This window comes from Mesoplodon mirus (assembly GCF_964341445.2).
Source record: "Mesoplodon mirus genome assembly, chromosome: 20".
In the NCBI taxonomy this organism is placed as follows: Eukaryota; Metazoa; Chordata; class Mammalia; order Artiodactyla; family Ziphiidae; genus Mesoplodon; species Mesoplodon mirus.
In genome coordinates this window covers 7,435,745-7,450,171 of record NC_138996.1, presented here as the reverse complement: position 1 = coordinate 7,450,171, position 14,427 = coordinate 7,435,745, and the positions used below count along the sequence as shown (strand labels likewise).

Here is a 14,427-nt window from a genome sequence, read left to right as displayed (position 1 = left end):
GAGCCATGGCCGCTGAGCCTGTGCATCCGGAGCCTGTGCTCCGCAATGGGAGAGGCCACGGCAGTGAGAGGCCCGCGTACCGCAAAAAAAACAAACCAAACCAAAACAAAACAGGCTCACTCTCCCTTCCCTCAATGATATAAGATCTGTGGGGCATCATTTTGCAAAAAGCATGTTTCTTCTATGCTGAAAATTAGGAGCCAGGTGACTACACTCCACGGATACCTCCTCAAGTGCTGTAGACAATGCTGCAGCCCCCGCTTCTCCACTTATGTGTTTCAGAGGGACCTGGCCTTTTGCCACTAGCAGAGCTTTGGACCAAGGTTTCATCAGCAGCACCTCCACCACGATCAGCTCCTGATCAAACCCTTAGTTGTTTCCTGAATTAGCGTCAGGCTAATAGATTTCGGACATTGCTCTTCTAAGTCATATATCTCAAAGTGTGGTCTATTTTGTCAAGCATTTTCCCCCATCACTTGCCAATTACTGTCCTCTGTTTGGACGTAACACCTTCAACACACTGTACAAGTTATTCTTTGTCCCTTAGAAGTATTCCTCCAATGGAACTATCGATCTCATGTATACACACAGAAGGGTTTTCTCACCACTTGCTTTTTAAGAAATTACAATCTGGATTTTTTCCATCATCATCATGTGCCCTTTCTCACTAGCACTTTCAACATGCTCACTGCTTCTTCACTTGTCAGATATTACAGGGCCATCAATATTTTTAAAAGAGCTCAAATCTAAGCACAGATGCAGGAACAAGACAATTTTCAGGACTTGGTGTTGGGGACTGAAGGGACCTCTGTGGCCGTCAGCACCGCCTACTGGTGCCGCTCAGGGTTGACGACCTTTCCTTGTCTGAAGGTTTAGGTTTTGTTTTTAGCACATCAAAGCTCACAAGTTGGTTCTTGAGTAGATAAGATTTAGCATAAACAGCTGATTAACTTAACAACCACCCCAGAGATCAGTACTTCTATTCAAATCCTTCCATGTGTCCAAAACATATTGTCAACTCTAAAACTGTTCACATGTACTAAGAACCACATTTATTAAAAATTCTCATTTTTTATAAGGGTGAGCGCAGTTTCGCTCTTATTCCAAAATGTTAATATAATAAGAAGTTAATCAAGACTTGCGTAGAGCAGTTCATTCAGATACACCTACATGGTTACAAATCCACAAAGCACACCATGTACAATGGAATAGACTGAAAGCAGTGTGAGCCAGATCTCCTTTACTAAAAAACAGCCAGATCCATGGCTCAAAAGTGATGATTCACAATGTCAATACCAGAAGGAGACAGCCTCAGGAATAGCACTCTGAGCATCCCCAGCTCAAGGATGAAGAGGCGTCCTGAAGAGGGTGCCGGGCCCTCTCTGAAGCTTCCATACGACGCTGGGTTCCAGGGAATAGACTCCTGAGCTATTCCAATTTGCAACACAAGGAAGGTTGGAAAACTACCCACCTCCCTGCATAATTTTTTCTTACAAAGAACTTTCAAGTCCATGCATCATTTGACCTTCATATCAACACCATAAGGGTATCAAAGCAGGTATTATCCCTTTACCAAAAAGGTAAGGCGACCTGTTCATAGGTAGGAAAGCAGGGTCTGAAACCCTCTCCCTGCTCCTTCTGTGGGGTGTCCCGGAGACAACATCTGTCTGCTCTCGTGCACAGAAGCCACGGCAGTCCCCTCCCACCTGCTGCATTACAGAGACTTCTGCAGCTGCTGAAGCCCTATGGGCAGAGTTAAAGCTATCGTATCTTCTTCATATTTGTTTTATTTAAAAATGAAAACTGCCATGGAATATTTATGCAAAAGCTCCAAAAAAAGAGAGAGAAAACTTGGAAGCCAATGACATCACAAGCTAGTGGCCTTCCTGCAGACACCAAGTCAGAATGGCCCTCTCCAATCAATGTGGACCAAGGAGACCTGGGAGTGGAGCCCCTCCACAATGACCAAAGGATTTTATAAGTATATATAAATTACCATTAAACTTACAAGTATGGCCATTCACATCTATATAAGCAATGGGTAAACAAAAGACGCTGCCAGAAACATCAATATTATATGGTTACAAATTGTATTTCCTCCAGAGACTATGTGTCATGTGAGAATTATTCTAATTATATTCACTTTTTAAACTGGTTTGAAAAATGGTTCATTCTGGCTTCTAACCTAATATTCACTCTGTTTAAAAGTAGGACTATATGATCAAACAAACGTCAAGAGCCTTTGGAATAAACAAGAAAGCTCCAGTGAACAGAACATTTTTAGTGCTTATATTTTAATGGTGAAGAAGAAAATGATGGATTAAGGCAGGGGTCCCCAAACCACAGGCTGCAGACCGCTAACGGTCCCTGGCCTGTTAGGAATCGGGCCGCACAGCAGGAGGTAAGCAGCGGGCGAGCGAGCGAAGCTGCATCTGCCGCTCCCCGCCGCTCCCCATCACCCGCATTCCCGCCTGAATCATCCCCCATCCACCCCCCATCCGTGGAAAACTGTCTTCCATGAAACCGGTCCCTGGTGCCAAAAAGGCTGGGGACAGCTGAATTAAGGGGCTAAAATCAAGAGTTTACATTTGAAAGCAAACCGCTAGGTTAAGTATTGGCTCATCCTGATCTTACACCTCTTAAATCCGTGGTATTCCTTAACAGACTGATGGTCAGAATAGTAACCTCTGTGAGGGCAAAGATCACGTCAGCTTAATTAATTCACGATGCTTGGAGCCTCAGCAAAGAGAACAGTGACTGGGCGCTTAGTAGGGCCTCAATAAGTATTTGGTGAATGAATGAACACACTATATATTCATGAACACGTTCTCAATCATTAAAAGATATTCAGTCTAGGGCTTCCCTGGCGGTGCAGTGGTTGAGAGTCTGCCTGCCGATGCAGGGGACACGGGTTCGTGCCCCGGTCCGGGAGGATCCCACATGCCGCGGAGCGGCTGGGCCCGTGAGCCATGGCCGCTGAGCCTGTGTGTCCGGAGCCTGTGCTCCGCAATGGGAGAGGCCACAGCAGTGAGAGGCCCGCGTACCGCAAAAAAAAAGATATTCAGTCGAGTTTTAATACTAATAAGAGAGACTTAATTCAAATTCTCCAAAAATCGATGGCCTGTCCCCACACTTTGCTAACCAGGTCGCTGGAATAATCAGATTCCTATTTCTATTCTCAGCCACTTTAAGTGAAAAGGGAAGTTCCCAGTGATGACTATAATAGTAAGCTTTTGAGCATACTGGGGTTTAGCACTGTTTTTTTTTTCTTTCTAAAATAGTGAGAGAGGCAGAATAATGAATCTGTGCTTTGATAAAGTGACAAAGAATAATAATATAGAGAAAGTGGAGATACTTTCCTAAGGCCAACTAGACTAACAGGATGAAAACGGGACATTCAATTTCACTGCTGAAAATATGTTGTGTGGTCCCTGTGGAGAGATTTTACTGAAACATGAACTAGGACAACGGAGAACTGAGGGAATCTTTTCCCCATTTCTCTAACGTTGTTCCTAGCGAAATCTATGCACAAAGACTACTGGAGAGTCCGACCTGAAAATACAGTGGACTCTAGTATGATGTGTAGCTTTATGGCACCTCTTTAAATAATGCATTAGTCTTTAGTGCCTGAGCTTATTCTGAGCAGAGCAGACCATGGAACTGTCATGCTGCAGGAAGGTCTGTGCGCCGGCATCGCACCTCATCCACGACTCCTCCAAGCGATGTGCAAACAGCAGAACTGGGCAGTAACATCCTCAGGAAAGGCAATAAAAGAACTAATAAGGGTTGTTAGGGAAAAGTGTTTCAGATATGAAAGAGTTTCAGAGGCCGCTCTTACAATTTCACCAGGGAGAATATGATCCATGAAGGAGAAAAGGAAGACAGCGAGAGAAATAAAGTAATTGTTAAATGTAAAGTTTAAGGATATTATAAATATATAAATATTTATATATTTATATAGCTGTAATATATATAAATATAAAGTATAAGGATAGTAACAGAGGATTGTTAGGAGAGTAGTCAAAGAGTCTTAAAAACATGGTTGATTTGGGAAGTCTTGACGTAACATAAAATAGGAGCCTAACAATAAATAATAATAGAAAATAGTATTTACATATATAATATTTTACTCACATCCAACCCAGTGATTTGTAGCTACTGTAACCTCCATTTTTCAGACCAGGAAACTGAGCCCCAGAAAGGTCAGCAAGGCCCCACAGGGTTCCATATTTTTCTTCCCAGCATGCTACTCCAGTGAGTCGGATAAATGAATCATCGCCAACATCACGTGCATCACACAAAATGAAGTCGTGTTACCAGCTTTGTAATGTACAACTCTCAACACCAGAACTGTTTTTCTCTTTTGTAATTCACTTTATATGAAGCTTTTAATATAACATACTACTTTTAAAACTCCAACAGCTTAAAAGGCTTTTAAGGGCTTACGATTCTGTGATTCTATCTTATATAAAATTTTATTCTACAAACTACCATGAAATTCTATTACAGTTACACAAAAACTACTGGGGTAATTGTGTAACGCTCTGATTGTGGCTCTTCTCTTGAATTAATAAAATGGGAACGGTTAATTCCTCGCCTGTTTTTACCTGGTATACGCAATACTTTCATCTCTCACAAAAATAATACTGAAATGCTTCCTTCATGTATACTAGGAGGGAATATACATCAAGAGACAAACGGTTACTGGTTTGGGATTATCTCTCTTTCTTTCTTCACATTCAACTCAACCCTCAAAATTCCACTTGCATTTCAAGAATACATTTCCCCTTCTCTTTGCAGTGGTTTCCTCTTTATTAGTGTGACCCGTACTCCCTCTGAGGGACTGGCGACATGTCTGTCTGCAGACAAGAGCCAGCCGTCCCGCGATGGCTCCACCAGGCCCTGGCACAGGGCGTCTACCCCTCGGTGGGGGGCAGGGTTCTCCACCCGCCTCCTCCCCTAGGTTAAGTCACCTAAGGAGCTGTGCTCTAATACTGCTTTTCACTCTCAATAGAAAGCCTGTGCCACATAGAACCCCAAACTTTGGTTGCTATGTAGAAGCACCTCGAGATGAATAAGGGTCCAAAAGCAGCAATCAAGCATATTCTTTTCCATTCTCTTCAAGTGGTCTGATCTCAGTATCTTGCTTTTGAATCTCTCCTTTATGAAGGCAAACCATCAAAATCCAGTTTTAGAGAACTGCTGGCTTCTGAGTAGACGGCAAGCTTAACAGCTTCAGTCTGGAAGGGATGAAGGAGGTGAGGAGGAAGGAAAACCTAAGTGGAAGCCTTCCACTGTGTCTGAAAATCATTATCCAGGTGCTCCTTCACTGCTCTCTACCGAAGGGAACATAACGCTACGAGTTAGAGTAACACCTAAAAACACAACTGAACACTACCACAGTTTCAGTGTCAACTTTACGATTAAAATGCACATTTCAGTGGCATGTTTTTGTTCTCAGTTGTTATAGTGAAATGACAGATGTAAAAGCAGGTGCCAGAGCCTCGGGGCAGTGTGGGAGGCGTGTGTGTGTGTGTGTGTGTGTGTGTGCACGGTAGAGGTGGAGAGGTGAGAGGTCTCATCTCTAGCTCCATTTGGTTAAAGAAGATACTATGTATGACGTGGGGAAGACTCTTGCTCAAGGGTTTTTAATCTGCCAGCTTCAAGGTCTTTTTTGGGTTTTTTTGAATGCTCTGAATTCCAAATGTTCGCGTTCTAGTTTTTTTTTAATCTCCTGGTTTGCAATGTGGTCCACTTCGAAGGCCATTTCTGTTAAAAACAAGTAATTCTCTGGAAATAAAAATCTAAAAGTGAGCAGACAGTTTTATCCAAGGTCCCCTTTGGGGCAAGGACAGTCAGTCTACTGAAGAATGAGTCCCCAGCCTACAAATCACCTGACACAGAGACACACAAGGGCTTATCTTTTTTCTTTCTTTTTTTTTTTTTTTTGGCGGTACACGGGCCTCTCACTGCTGTGGCCTCTCCCGTTGCGGAGCACAGGCTCCGGACGCGCAGGCTCAGCGGCCATGGCTCACGGGCCCAGCTGCTCCGCGGCATGTGGGATCTTCCCGGACCGGGGCACGAACCCGCGTCCCCTGCATCGGCAGGCGGACTCTCAACCACTGCGCCACCAGGGAAGCCCAAGGGCTTATCTTTTAATTAGCATCCCACCCAGCACCCTCAAACCTGTTCTTTTCCCTCCCAAATTCTCCTGCGGGAAGGGGTTAAACACTGACTGCTTTTGGAGCGCTGTCCACGCCAAGGGTCCCTAAGGATCTCTGCTCAGCAGAGGGGTGCTCCTAGTTCTCACCCAGACTCCCCCAGGGAGGGGCGCCTGCTCACACAGTGCCTCGTCTGTCCTCTTCTCTGGCTCTTATTAACTCTCATCAGACTTGTCTCTGCCTGGGAATGGCCTCTGCTTCCCAACCTGCATGTCTCAGAACATGGCTGGGTGACAGCTAAATTCTCATATTTACCATCACCTCCCATTCAGGGACAGGCTCCCAGCAACCCTGTTTGCTGTGATCCACTGAGAACCAGAACACTCTCACTAGATATGAAGCAGAACATCATTTCTGAGCCTCCCAAGTGCTACCACAGCTGCCCAAAACAAGGAAAGGGCAGGTATTCTGTAGAGGGCAACAGCTTCCAGAAAAGAAGCCATGCAGGCAGCTCTAATCTAGGGATCATTTCTGTCTCCTCAGATTGCACCAGCCTCCCCCTGCCTCCACCTCCTCCTCTGAAAAATGAAAAGGACCCAGCCCGGGCTCGTGGTAAGAATAGCACCTCATAACTGAAGGACTTCAGGGGCAATGCCTGCTGTTTCCATCAGATGATACTAGGCAAGCAACCTCATAAATTTTTTTCAGCTTCCTTTGTAAAGAAACAATGTTGCTAAATTAATCCCTATTGTATAGAGGGAACTGATTCCGGTAGGATGGGGCCGCAGGTCACAGAGCTGCTTTTAAGGATGGAAACCTCCATTCCCAGACTAGAGGTATTCTATGTCAGCTGCACTGTTTCAAGGTATCTGGTGCTTAACTGGGCAGTCTTACTTTTGGTTATCCATTTGTTAAAATGAAAATTTTAAGTGAACATAAATATATAAGAAACATTTTGTAAAGATTATCCTCAGTGTGTAAAAAGATGCTGAGACTGGACCCCAAGTTTTCCAAACCCTGAGGCAGGCATCAAATAACTCTTCTCAAATCCCCCAGGTTTGCTTCTTGTGGATCTAAGGGTTAAGCAGAAATTCTCTACCCTTAGAATTGGGACAAATCTTTCACTAGAAAAGATCTCCTTGGATGAAGCCATCTGCCAATGAAGATATAAATCATTGTTACATTGGTATAAAATAATCCAAATGCAAACCTAAAGATAGGGCTGGGGCTTCCCTGGTGGCACAGTGGTTGAGAGTCTGCCTGCCGATGCAGGGGACACGGGTTCGTGCCCCGGTCCGGGAAGATCCCACATACCGCGGAGTGGCTAGGCCCGTGAGCCATGGCCGCTGAGCCTGCGCGTCCAGAGCCCATGCTCCGCAACGGGAGAGGCCTCAACAGTGAGAGGCCCGCGTATTGCAAAAATAAATAAATAAATAAATAAATAAAAAGATTGGGCTGTTTACTGTTCTGGTTCCATGGAGTGAAGGGTACAGGTCTCTACAATTTTTTATATGTGAGAAGATTAAGTAGACCCAGGTGGGTCAAGAGGTATAGTTTCCAATCTGGGGGTGGAGGGCTGTGGTGAAAAGCTGAGGACAGGCTATAGCCAATTGACTAAGGAAGACATGGTATGCACTTTATTTGCGGAAATGGGGCTGGTTAACCTCGGCCCTGTACTGCTGGGCCTGGACCTCACACCCCTAATTCCTGCTTGGATGTGAAAGTCCAGCCCTGGTGATGTGATTTTTCCAGTGAAGCCGCATGGAAACCCTCCTTAACAGCCATAAAGACATGAGAAAATATTCGCTTTCAGGACACACAGGCATGGGTGTTGTTTAGGATCACCTTCATTTACAGCTGGAAGGCTAGGAGGAGTCATCTCAGCAAATAGATTTCGTCTCTAGCGCTCGCTCCCGGGACTGAGCACGGAGACATACGCGAGGGCGCACGTGCCCTGGGTCGGGGGAAGGAGAGCTGCGATCCATTAGTGATGTCTGCCCAAGTGTAGGTGCGTAAGAGGTCTTATGCTTTGTGTCTACATACCTTTTAAAAGCCTCTCATTTTATAGATAAGAAAAAAGGAAATCCTTCAGACACAGAGTGAGAATGAAAGCCCAGTTCTTCTGACTACATTTACCATGCTTGCTCTCATTATGTTACCACAGAGCAAAAACCTACCATAAGTCCACAATCCCTTATTAACAATTCTGAAATCCAACAAGCTCTGAACGTACATAACTCATATTGAGGGGAAAATCTGACTTGGACTAACATGAGATCATTTATAGTGTTTACAGTAACTGATTGCAAAGTGTAACCAAACCCTGCCGGGGACACTATGTATTATACAGTATATACATAGCATTTCTTTTATAAAATCTGAAAAAATCTGAAATCTGAAACACATCTGGCCCAGGGGTTTGGATAAGGGAGGGCAGGCCAGTGGTGCTGAGTCCACCGCCTACAGGGTGTGGCAGGTAGAGTCGCCTCCAAATGTCTACACCCTCATCCCCCGGAACCTGTGTCTGTGTTATGTTACACAGGAAGTTTGCAGGTATTCATTATAAGCTACAGACCTTAAAATAGGGAGACTTTCCTGGATTGTTCTATTGGCCTCAACTAATCACATAAGCCCTTAAAAGCAGAGAACTTTCTCCAGCAGGAGTCCGAGAGATGCAGCAGAAGGTCAGGTCTAGAATCTTAGCATCTCTCTAAATTCTAAGCAGGAGAGACTCCACCTGCCTCTGCGGGAGGGGCCACACTGGCGGCACGGGAAGGCAGGCAGGCAGCCCCAGGACTGTCCCCAGGCTGATAAGGCTCAAGGTGGCTCATTCGCCAATGACCTGAATAAGCATGGAAACAATTCTTTCCCGAAGGTTCCAGATAAGATCCCTTCTCAGCCAACACCTCGATTTCTGCCTCGTGAGAATGGAAGACCCAGCCAAGCCATGTCAGATTTCTGACCTGGGGGCTATGAGATAACAAGTGGGTATTAAGTTCATAGTAATTTGCTACGGCAGCAACACAAAACTAAACAGGACAAGCCTGATTCCTCCCCCATGATACAGCCTCTAGACAGCCTCCCAAAGCGCCTTCCCCATGTCGCAGCCAAGCCCTGCCTGGGTCAGGCCGCTCCCTCCCTGGACTGGCTCAAGGTGCTTTCACTCACTTTCCACTGACACCCTGCTGGCCCCCAGGCCTCCCTCGGCCAGCCCCGCCCTCCCTGGTAAGCCCCACCCCCGGGAAAGCCCCACCCTCCCCAGGCCAGCCCCTCCTTCTCCCGGCCAGCCCCGCCCTCCCCAGGCCAGCTCCTCCTTCTCCCGGCCAGCCCCGCCCTCCCCACCAGGAACTTGACTCTGTCCGGCCTCACTGGGTGCAGTGCTTTCCAGGGGGTGTCCCTTCTTTCTCCCAAGTCCTGAGACACCAAGACCCAGTCAGGTGCCTCCCTTATGGCCCCGTAACGCCTATCACTACACGTATGCAGCCCCCGACAAGCCTTAGCTCACGGAAGGACCGGTCCACCTCAGTCGGCCTCACCGCGCAGGGTGCTCGCAGGGCAGGCCAGGTGTAGGACACTGTCACGCAGACCAGGCAAGGCTTCGCGTGTTTCTGGCTAAGATAACCCCTTGGAGTTGTAGTGGGATTTGCAGTTTTCCAAGCATTTCCGAATATATTATCTCATGTAATTTTTACAGAATAAACCACGAGATAAAACAAGGCAGGTATTTTTAATTCCCAGTTGTTACAGGTGAGAAGACAGAGGCTCTAAAAGGTTCTGAGGTTTGTCCACTAGCCCACGGGAGAAACCCTGCCGCACAGACTCAGTGCTGCCACGCGCAGGGCAAACGCAACTCTGAGAATCTGGCCGAGGCAGCGTCAGGGCCACAGCGCGAGCTCTGGGGACGCTGCCGTGGATCCGCCCTGGCAGGGGTCCAGGCAGTTAGATCTCATTGCGTCTGTTTCTCCGCTCTCCTCTTTCTCTTTTTCCATGTTTTCTTACAGAAGAAAAGTCTACTGTTTAATTTGAAAGCCAACAACATCTGGGTCTAAAGCACTCCTGCTTTGGGGGCACAGAAGCAAAACCTCTCTTGCCAGCAGTGTGATGGTGACGATGCAGCCAGGATAGCATCCCCGGGGCAGACGAGATGGCCCAGCTCTTCCTCTAACACAGGCTCTGCACAAGCCACTGCTCTTGCCTCCTCCCCTCGGAGAACAGACCCTGTTTCACGCCTCCGACGGCTGCTGTGAGGATGGAGTGAGACGGCGCATCTAAGTCATTTGGCAACTGTCCAGGGATGCGTGCGCGTGACGTGTCAGATTCCTCCCCCTCGCCGCGATCACCCCGGTTACCCGCACGAAAGCAAATCTGCCTTTTCACCAAAGACTATCCCAGGCTCCTGGCTATGCTCTTAGGATGTGCCGTTTTCTCCTCTTGAAGCTGGCCTTGGCATTCTTTTAAGCTGATTTCATCTTGTTCAAAATATGAGTGGGTAAAGAGGAAGGATAATGAAGGAATAACTGTGGGATTGGCCCCCAAGTCCTACACAGGCCCAAAGGGGTCCCTGACTACATGTTCTCCTCCACTCACAAGATAATCAGAGCAGAGCTGAAAACACACTGGCTCATACAAACGCAGAAACCCAGTCCACGCTTATACCCCAGTTAAAGCATTAACTAAGAAGCACCACCTCCTATGAGTGACTGACTCTTACACAAGTGCTTCCATGATGCTGAAGGCTCATCAACACTTGGGTTGAATTTAACTTTTATCTCTTCTTCATAGCCCTTCAGAGATTTTAGATCAGACCAGTAAGGAGTGCTTTCAGATTCAGGTCTGGAGAACTTTCTGAGCATATGGGGCACATTTTCTGGTGATGATCTGTCATGTGGAAATTCATTACAAGTCCAACAAGACCATTTATTTTAGTAAATCTATAGCTGATTTTCCTTGAATACTTTTTATAATTCTGGAAAATTGATGGCTCTTTAAATCCTCCCATGGTTATTCAGATAAGCATTATGATCACTAACATCAATAAAAATGGCTTGATGATTTTTCCTTTTAATATACTTTAGGCCTTGTGTAGACAATGCAATTTCAAAGAAATGACACTATCCTTCTAGATACTATGGTTAAATTATGGCCGAAACACAGAAATCTTTACAGCGCAAGCCTGGATTGCATTTGGAAACATGCACTGGGTGACTTCCAAAGCTCCTGCCTTGGTTTCTCACTAGAGTTCTTGTCCAAGGAGCAGATCTGGAGAAGACAATGAATCTGTTTTAAGTACATCAAAGTTATGATGGGAGTGGAAGTTCAAGTAGATATACAAAAATGAGGACTTTCTGAGATATGGGGGGCAAATCAATCTCTCTTTGGCCATTAGCTTGTTCATCTGTACAAAAGAAATCATATTTGCATTGTGTTGTAAAATGAACTGAATCCATGAGGAAAAGCTTTGTGAACGCCAAGTCAAACTGTGTGTGTTTTATTCTTTTGTATAAAATCAACTTACGTCTCCACCTGGAGGAGCATGACAAGTCCTTGATGTTTCTAAACCAGACTCATCTTCTTTAAAACCAGCAACTGCTCCAGCAGATCGTTCCTGTTTATGCTGATGACACACCCACACCCCCAGGCATCCAACCTTGGAAACCTGGGCTGTGCTGGAAACCTCACTCCCCTGCCCACTGGGATGCCCGATCAGTTCCTTTCAAAATATGAATCTGCTTAGGTCAGCCCCTTGCTCAAAACTCACTGACAATTTCCAGCTGTTCTCGCACAAAGGGTCAGAACACATAAGTCGCCCCCAAGACCCTGTCCTGTCTGGCCTTGCCCAGCCCCTCACTCTGTCATTCCCTCTGCATTCCAGCCACACAGCCCTGCCCAACTGTCCCTTGCTGGAACCTCTAGCCCCAGGTAGCCTCTGTGGTCACCTCCAGCTCTGAGTCCCCTGCAAAGCCATTATGCACGCCCCGGTAATGCTCACGTCCTGGGGTGAGAGAGGCACAGAAACATACCCCAGTCCTGGAGCACTGCCATCGTTTGAAATGACATTTTATGTGAAGTCTTTCCCTGCTTCCTCAACTATGAAATTCATGACAGCAGTGATTCTATTTTCACGCCTGCATTGTCATCTCAAGCCTAGCACATAACGGGGACTTGTTCATCACGTGAGTAAATCAATCAATCTTGGGATCTTCTCCTCAACGTACCTCCCACTTAACAGCCTCCAAGAGGTAAAGACCACACACGGCGTCATAGAGCCAGAGACCTAACGGAAGCCACACAGCTGCAAAGCCCCTGTTAGTTCTCAGGGTAATTAAATTGTCGGCAGAAGAAACATTTCACCATATAGTTTCACTATTCGTCCAAACCCTAATCCAAGCCGCACATGACGTTGGAGCTTTTTAAACCACCTGACCTAAGAGAAGTCATCCTAGTTCTGAGTTTAGAATGCTGTTGCGTTGAGGCAACAGCCGTTCCACAATCCCAGGCAGAACCTACGAAGCCAAGAGACACTGATGCTTTGTCCTCAACAGAAGGGGAGACCCACTGGGACATATCTAGGTCCCAGAGGTGCCCGTGTTACAGGCAGGCCCAGCAAACCGCAGCCCGAGCACCAGACCCGGCCCCCACCGTCCTGGTGAGTAAGTGGCCACAGCCTGTGCACACCTGTGACAGAGGCCACAGGGCCCAGAAGCTCCATGGTCCACCACCTGGCCCTTCAAGGAAGAGTCTGCCGAGCCATTAGAGAAGGCACACAACAAGGAAAAATAACCCCGGGAATGTCTTAAAATGCACAGTTTTATATCTAGAGTTCATTCCTCACACCTTCTCCTGTGGAAAAGGGTGCCTTATACTGTTTGCAAAAAAGCAGGTGAGCCAACCCCCTGAATCTCCCAACAAGGGATAACAGCAGGGCCTTCAGGCTGGGAGGGATTTGTCCCAGAAAAGCCAGTTTAGGATCCTGACACTCAGTGGCCCCAATACCTTCATCTCCCCCGTCATGAAATTCCGCACAGTTACAGACAGGAAAGACTCACGGGCGTTTTCTCTTCTCGGGGTGAAGCTGGCCCGCGGCCGCGCCCGTGTCCCCCCTCTTCTGCCGCCTTCTCACACACGCTCCGAGGCTCCCGGTCGCCTGGTGCCCGCGCATCGGAGGAGTGTGACTTTGGTTTCAAGGTGCTGGTGAATTCTCTGGACTGAGTTTTTCTGAAGAGAAACAAATGTGGAATTATCAAAAACAGTCTTCAACAAAGACAGCTTTCCCAAAGTAGAGGTCTGCATTCAAATTACGTGGAAACCAGTAACGGGTATCATTTACTGAGCGCTGATGGTAGGCTGAGCCCTTTGCTAGGTATTTAAAGACATTAACTTAATCCTCATAAGAACCCTGCGAGGAAGACGCTGTTATCCTTGCTTTGCTGTAAGAGGCTCAAAATAATGGTATCACTCATCCGAGGCCACGCAGCAGCCAGGACTGAAACCCAGGTCTGCCCGGCTCCTGGTTCAGAAGCTAAACAGCCAGAGCACACGGCCTTTGTGTCATCAGCAGCAAAGAGTCCCTTTCTCTCTGTGTGCCCACTTACGGCTGTCAAGTCACAGGACTGCGGCACGGAAGAGAGGCCCACGTGTCTGTTCCTATTTCCCCGCTCGCACGGGGCTGCCAACACTTCGCAGAGGCCACCCTGGCGCCCAGCACAGGGGACCCATCCCCTGCCTCACTGCTCCCACCCAAGCTACCTTCCTGTCTCTGCAGTTGATTATGTCGCTTCCTCGTTCACCACCTCCTCACTGTCACAGAATAAGGTCCAAACTCCTAAACCTGGCCTTCCAGGCGCTTCAGAGCACGGCCCCCCTCACCGCTGTGCACCCCAAACAGGCAAAAGGACTCACCATCACCCAAAGCGCCAAACATGCTCCATCGAGCGGTCTTGATGAACCCTCTGCCTGCATTGTCCTACCTGACCTTCTGTAGCTGGAAAACTACTTACCTTTCAAGGTTCACCGCCGTGGATCAGGACGATGGGCCCGGGGAACCCTCTGCCTGGCCTTAGTCCCAGCGCACACCACAGCCTGTGTGTCTGCCTGTTTCTCCTCCTGGACTGCAAGCTCCTGGTCCATCCCCGAGCTCCCAGCACCCAGCACAGACAAGCACCCTCGGGCCCGCTTCCTCCAGGGCCCCCGGAGCCTGAAGCCCGAAGGGTCCCCGCGCCTCACCCCCTCCCACAGCTGCACTGTTCCAGCGCGAGGCTAGGGAAGC

The 14,427-nt window shown here is 47.5% G+C and overlaps 1 protein-coding gene across 5 annotated transcripts in view; it reads right to left on the bottom strand.

The window, feature by feature from the left end:
- Nucleotides 1-14,427, bottom strand: part of SH2D4A (SH2 domain containing 4A) — a 64,460-nt gene that overhangs the window by 28,406 nt on the left and 21,627 nt on the right. For all 5 annotated transcript variants that reach the window (XM_082608440.1, XM_082608442.1, XM_082608443.1 and 2 more), the window contains exon 4: nucleotides 13,208-13,376. In XM_082608440.1, coding sequence (XP_082464566.1) covers nucleotides 13,208-13,376 — 169 coding nt within the window. The remainder of the gene's footprint in view (nucleotides 1-13,207; nucleotides 13,377-14,427) is intronic.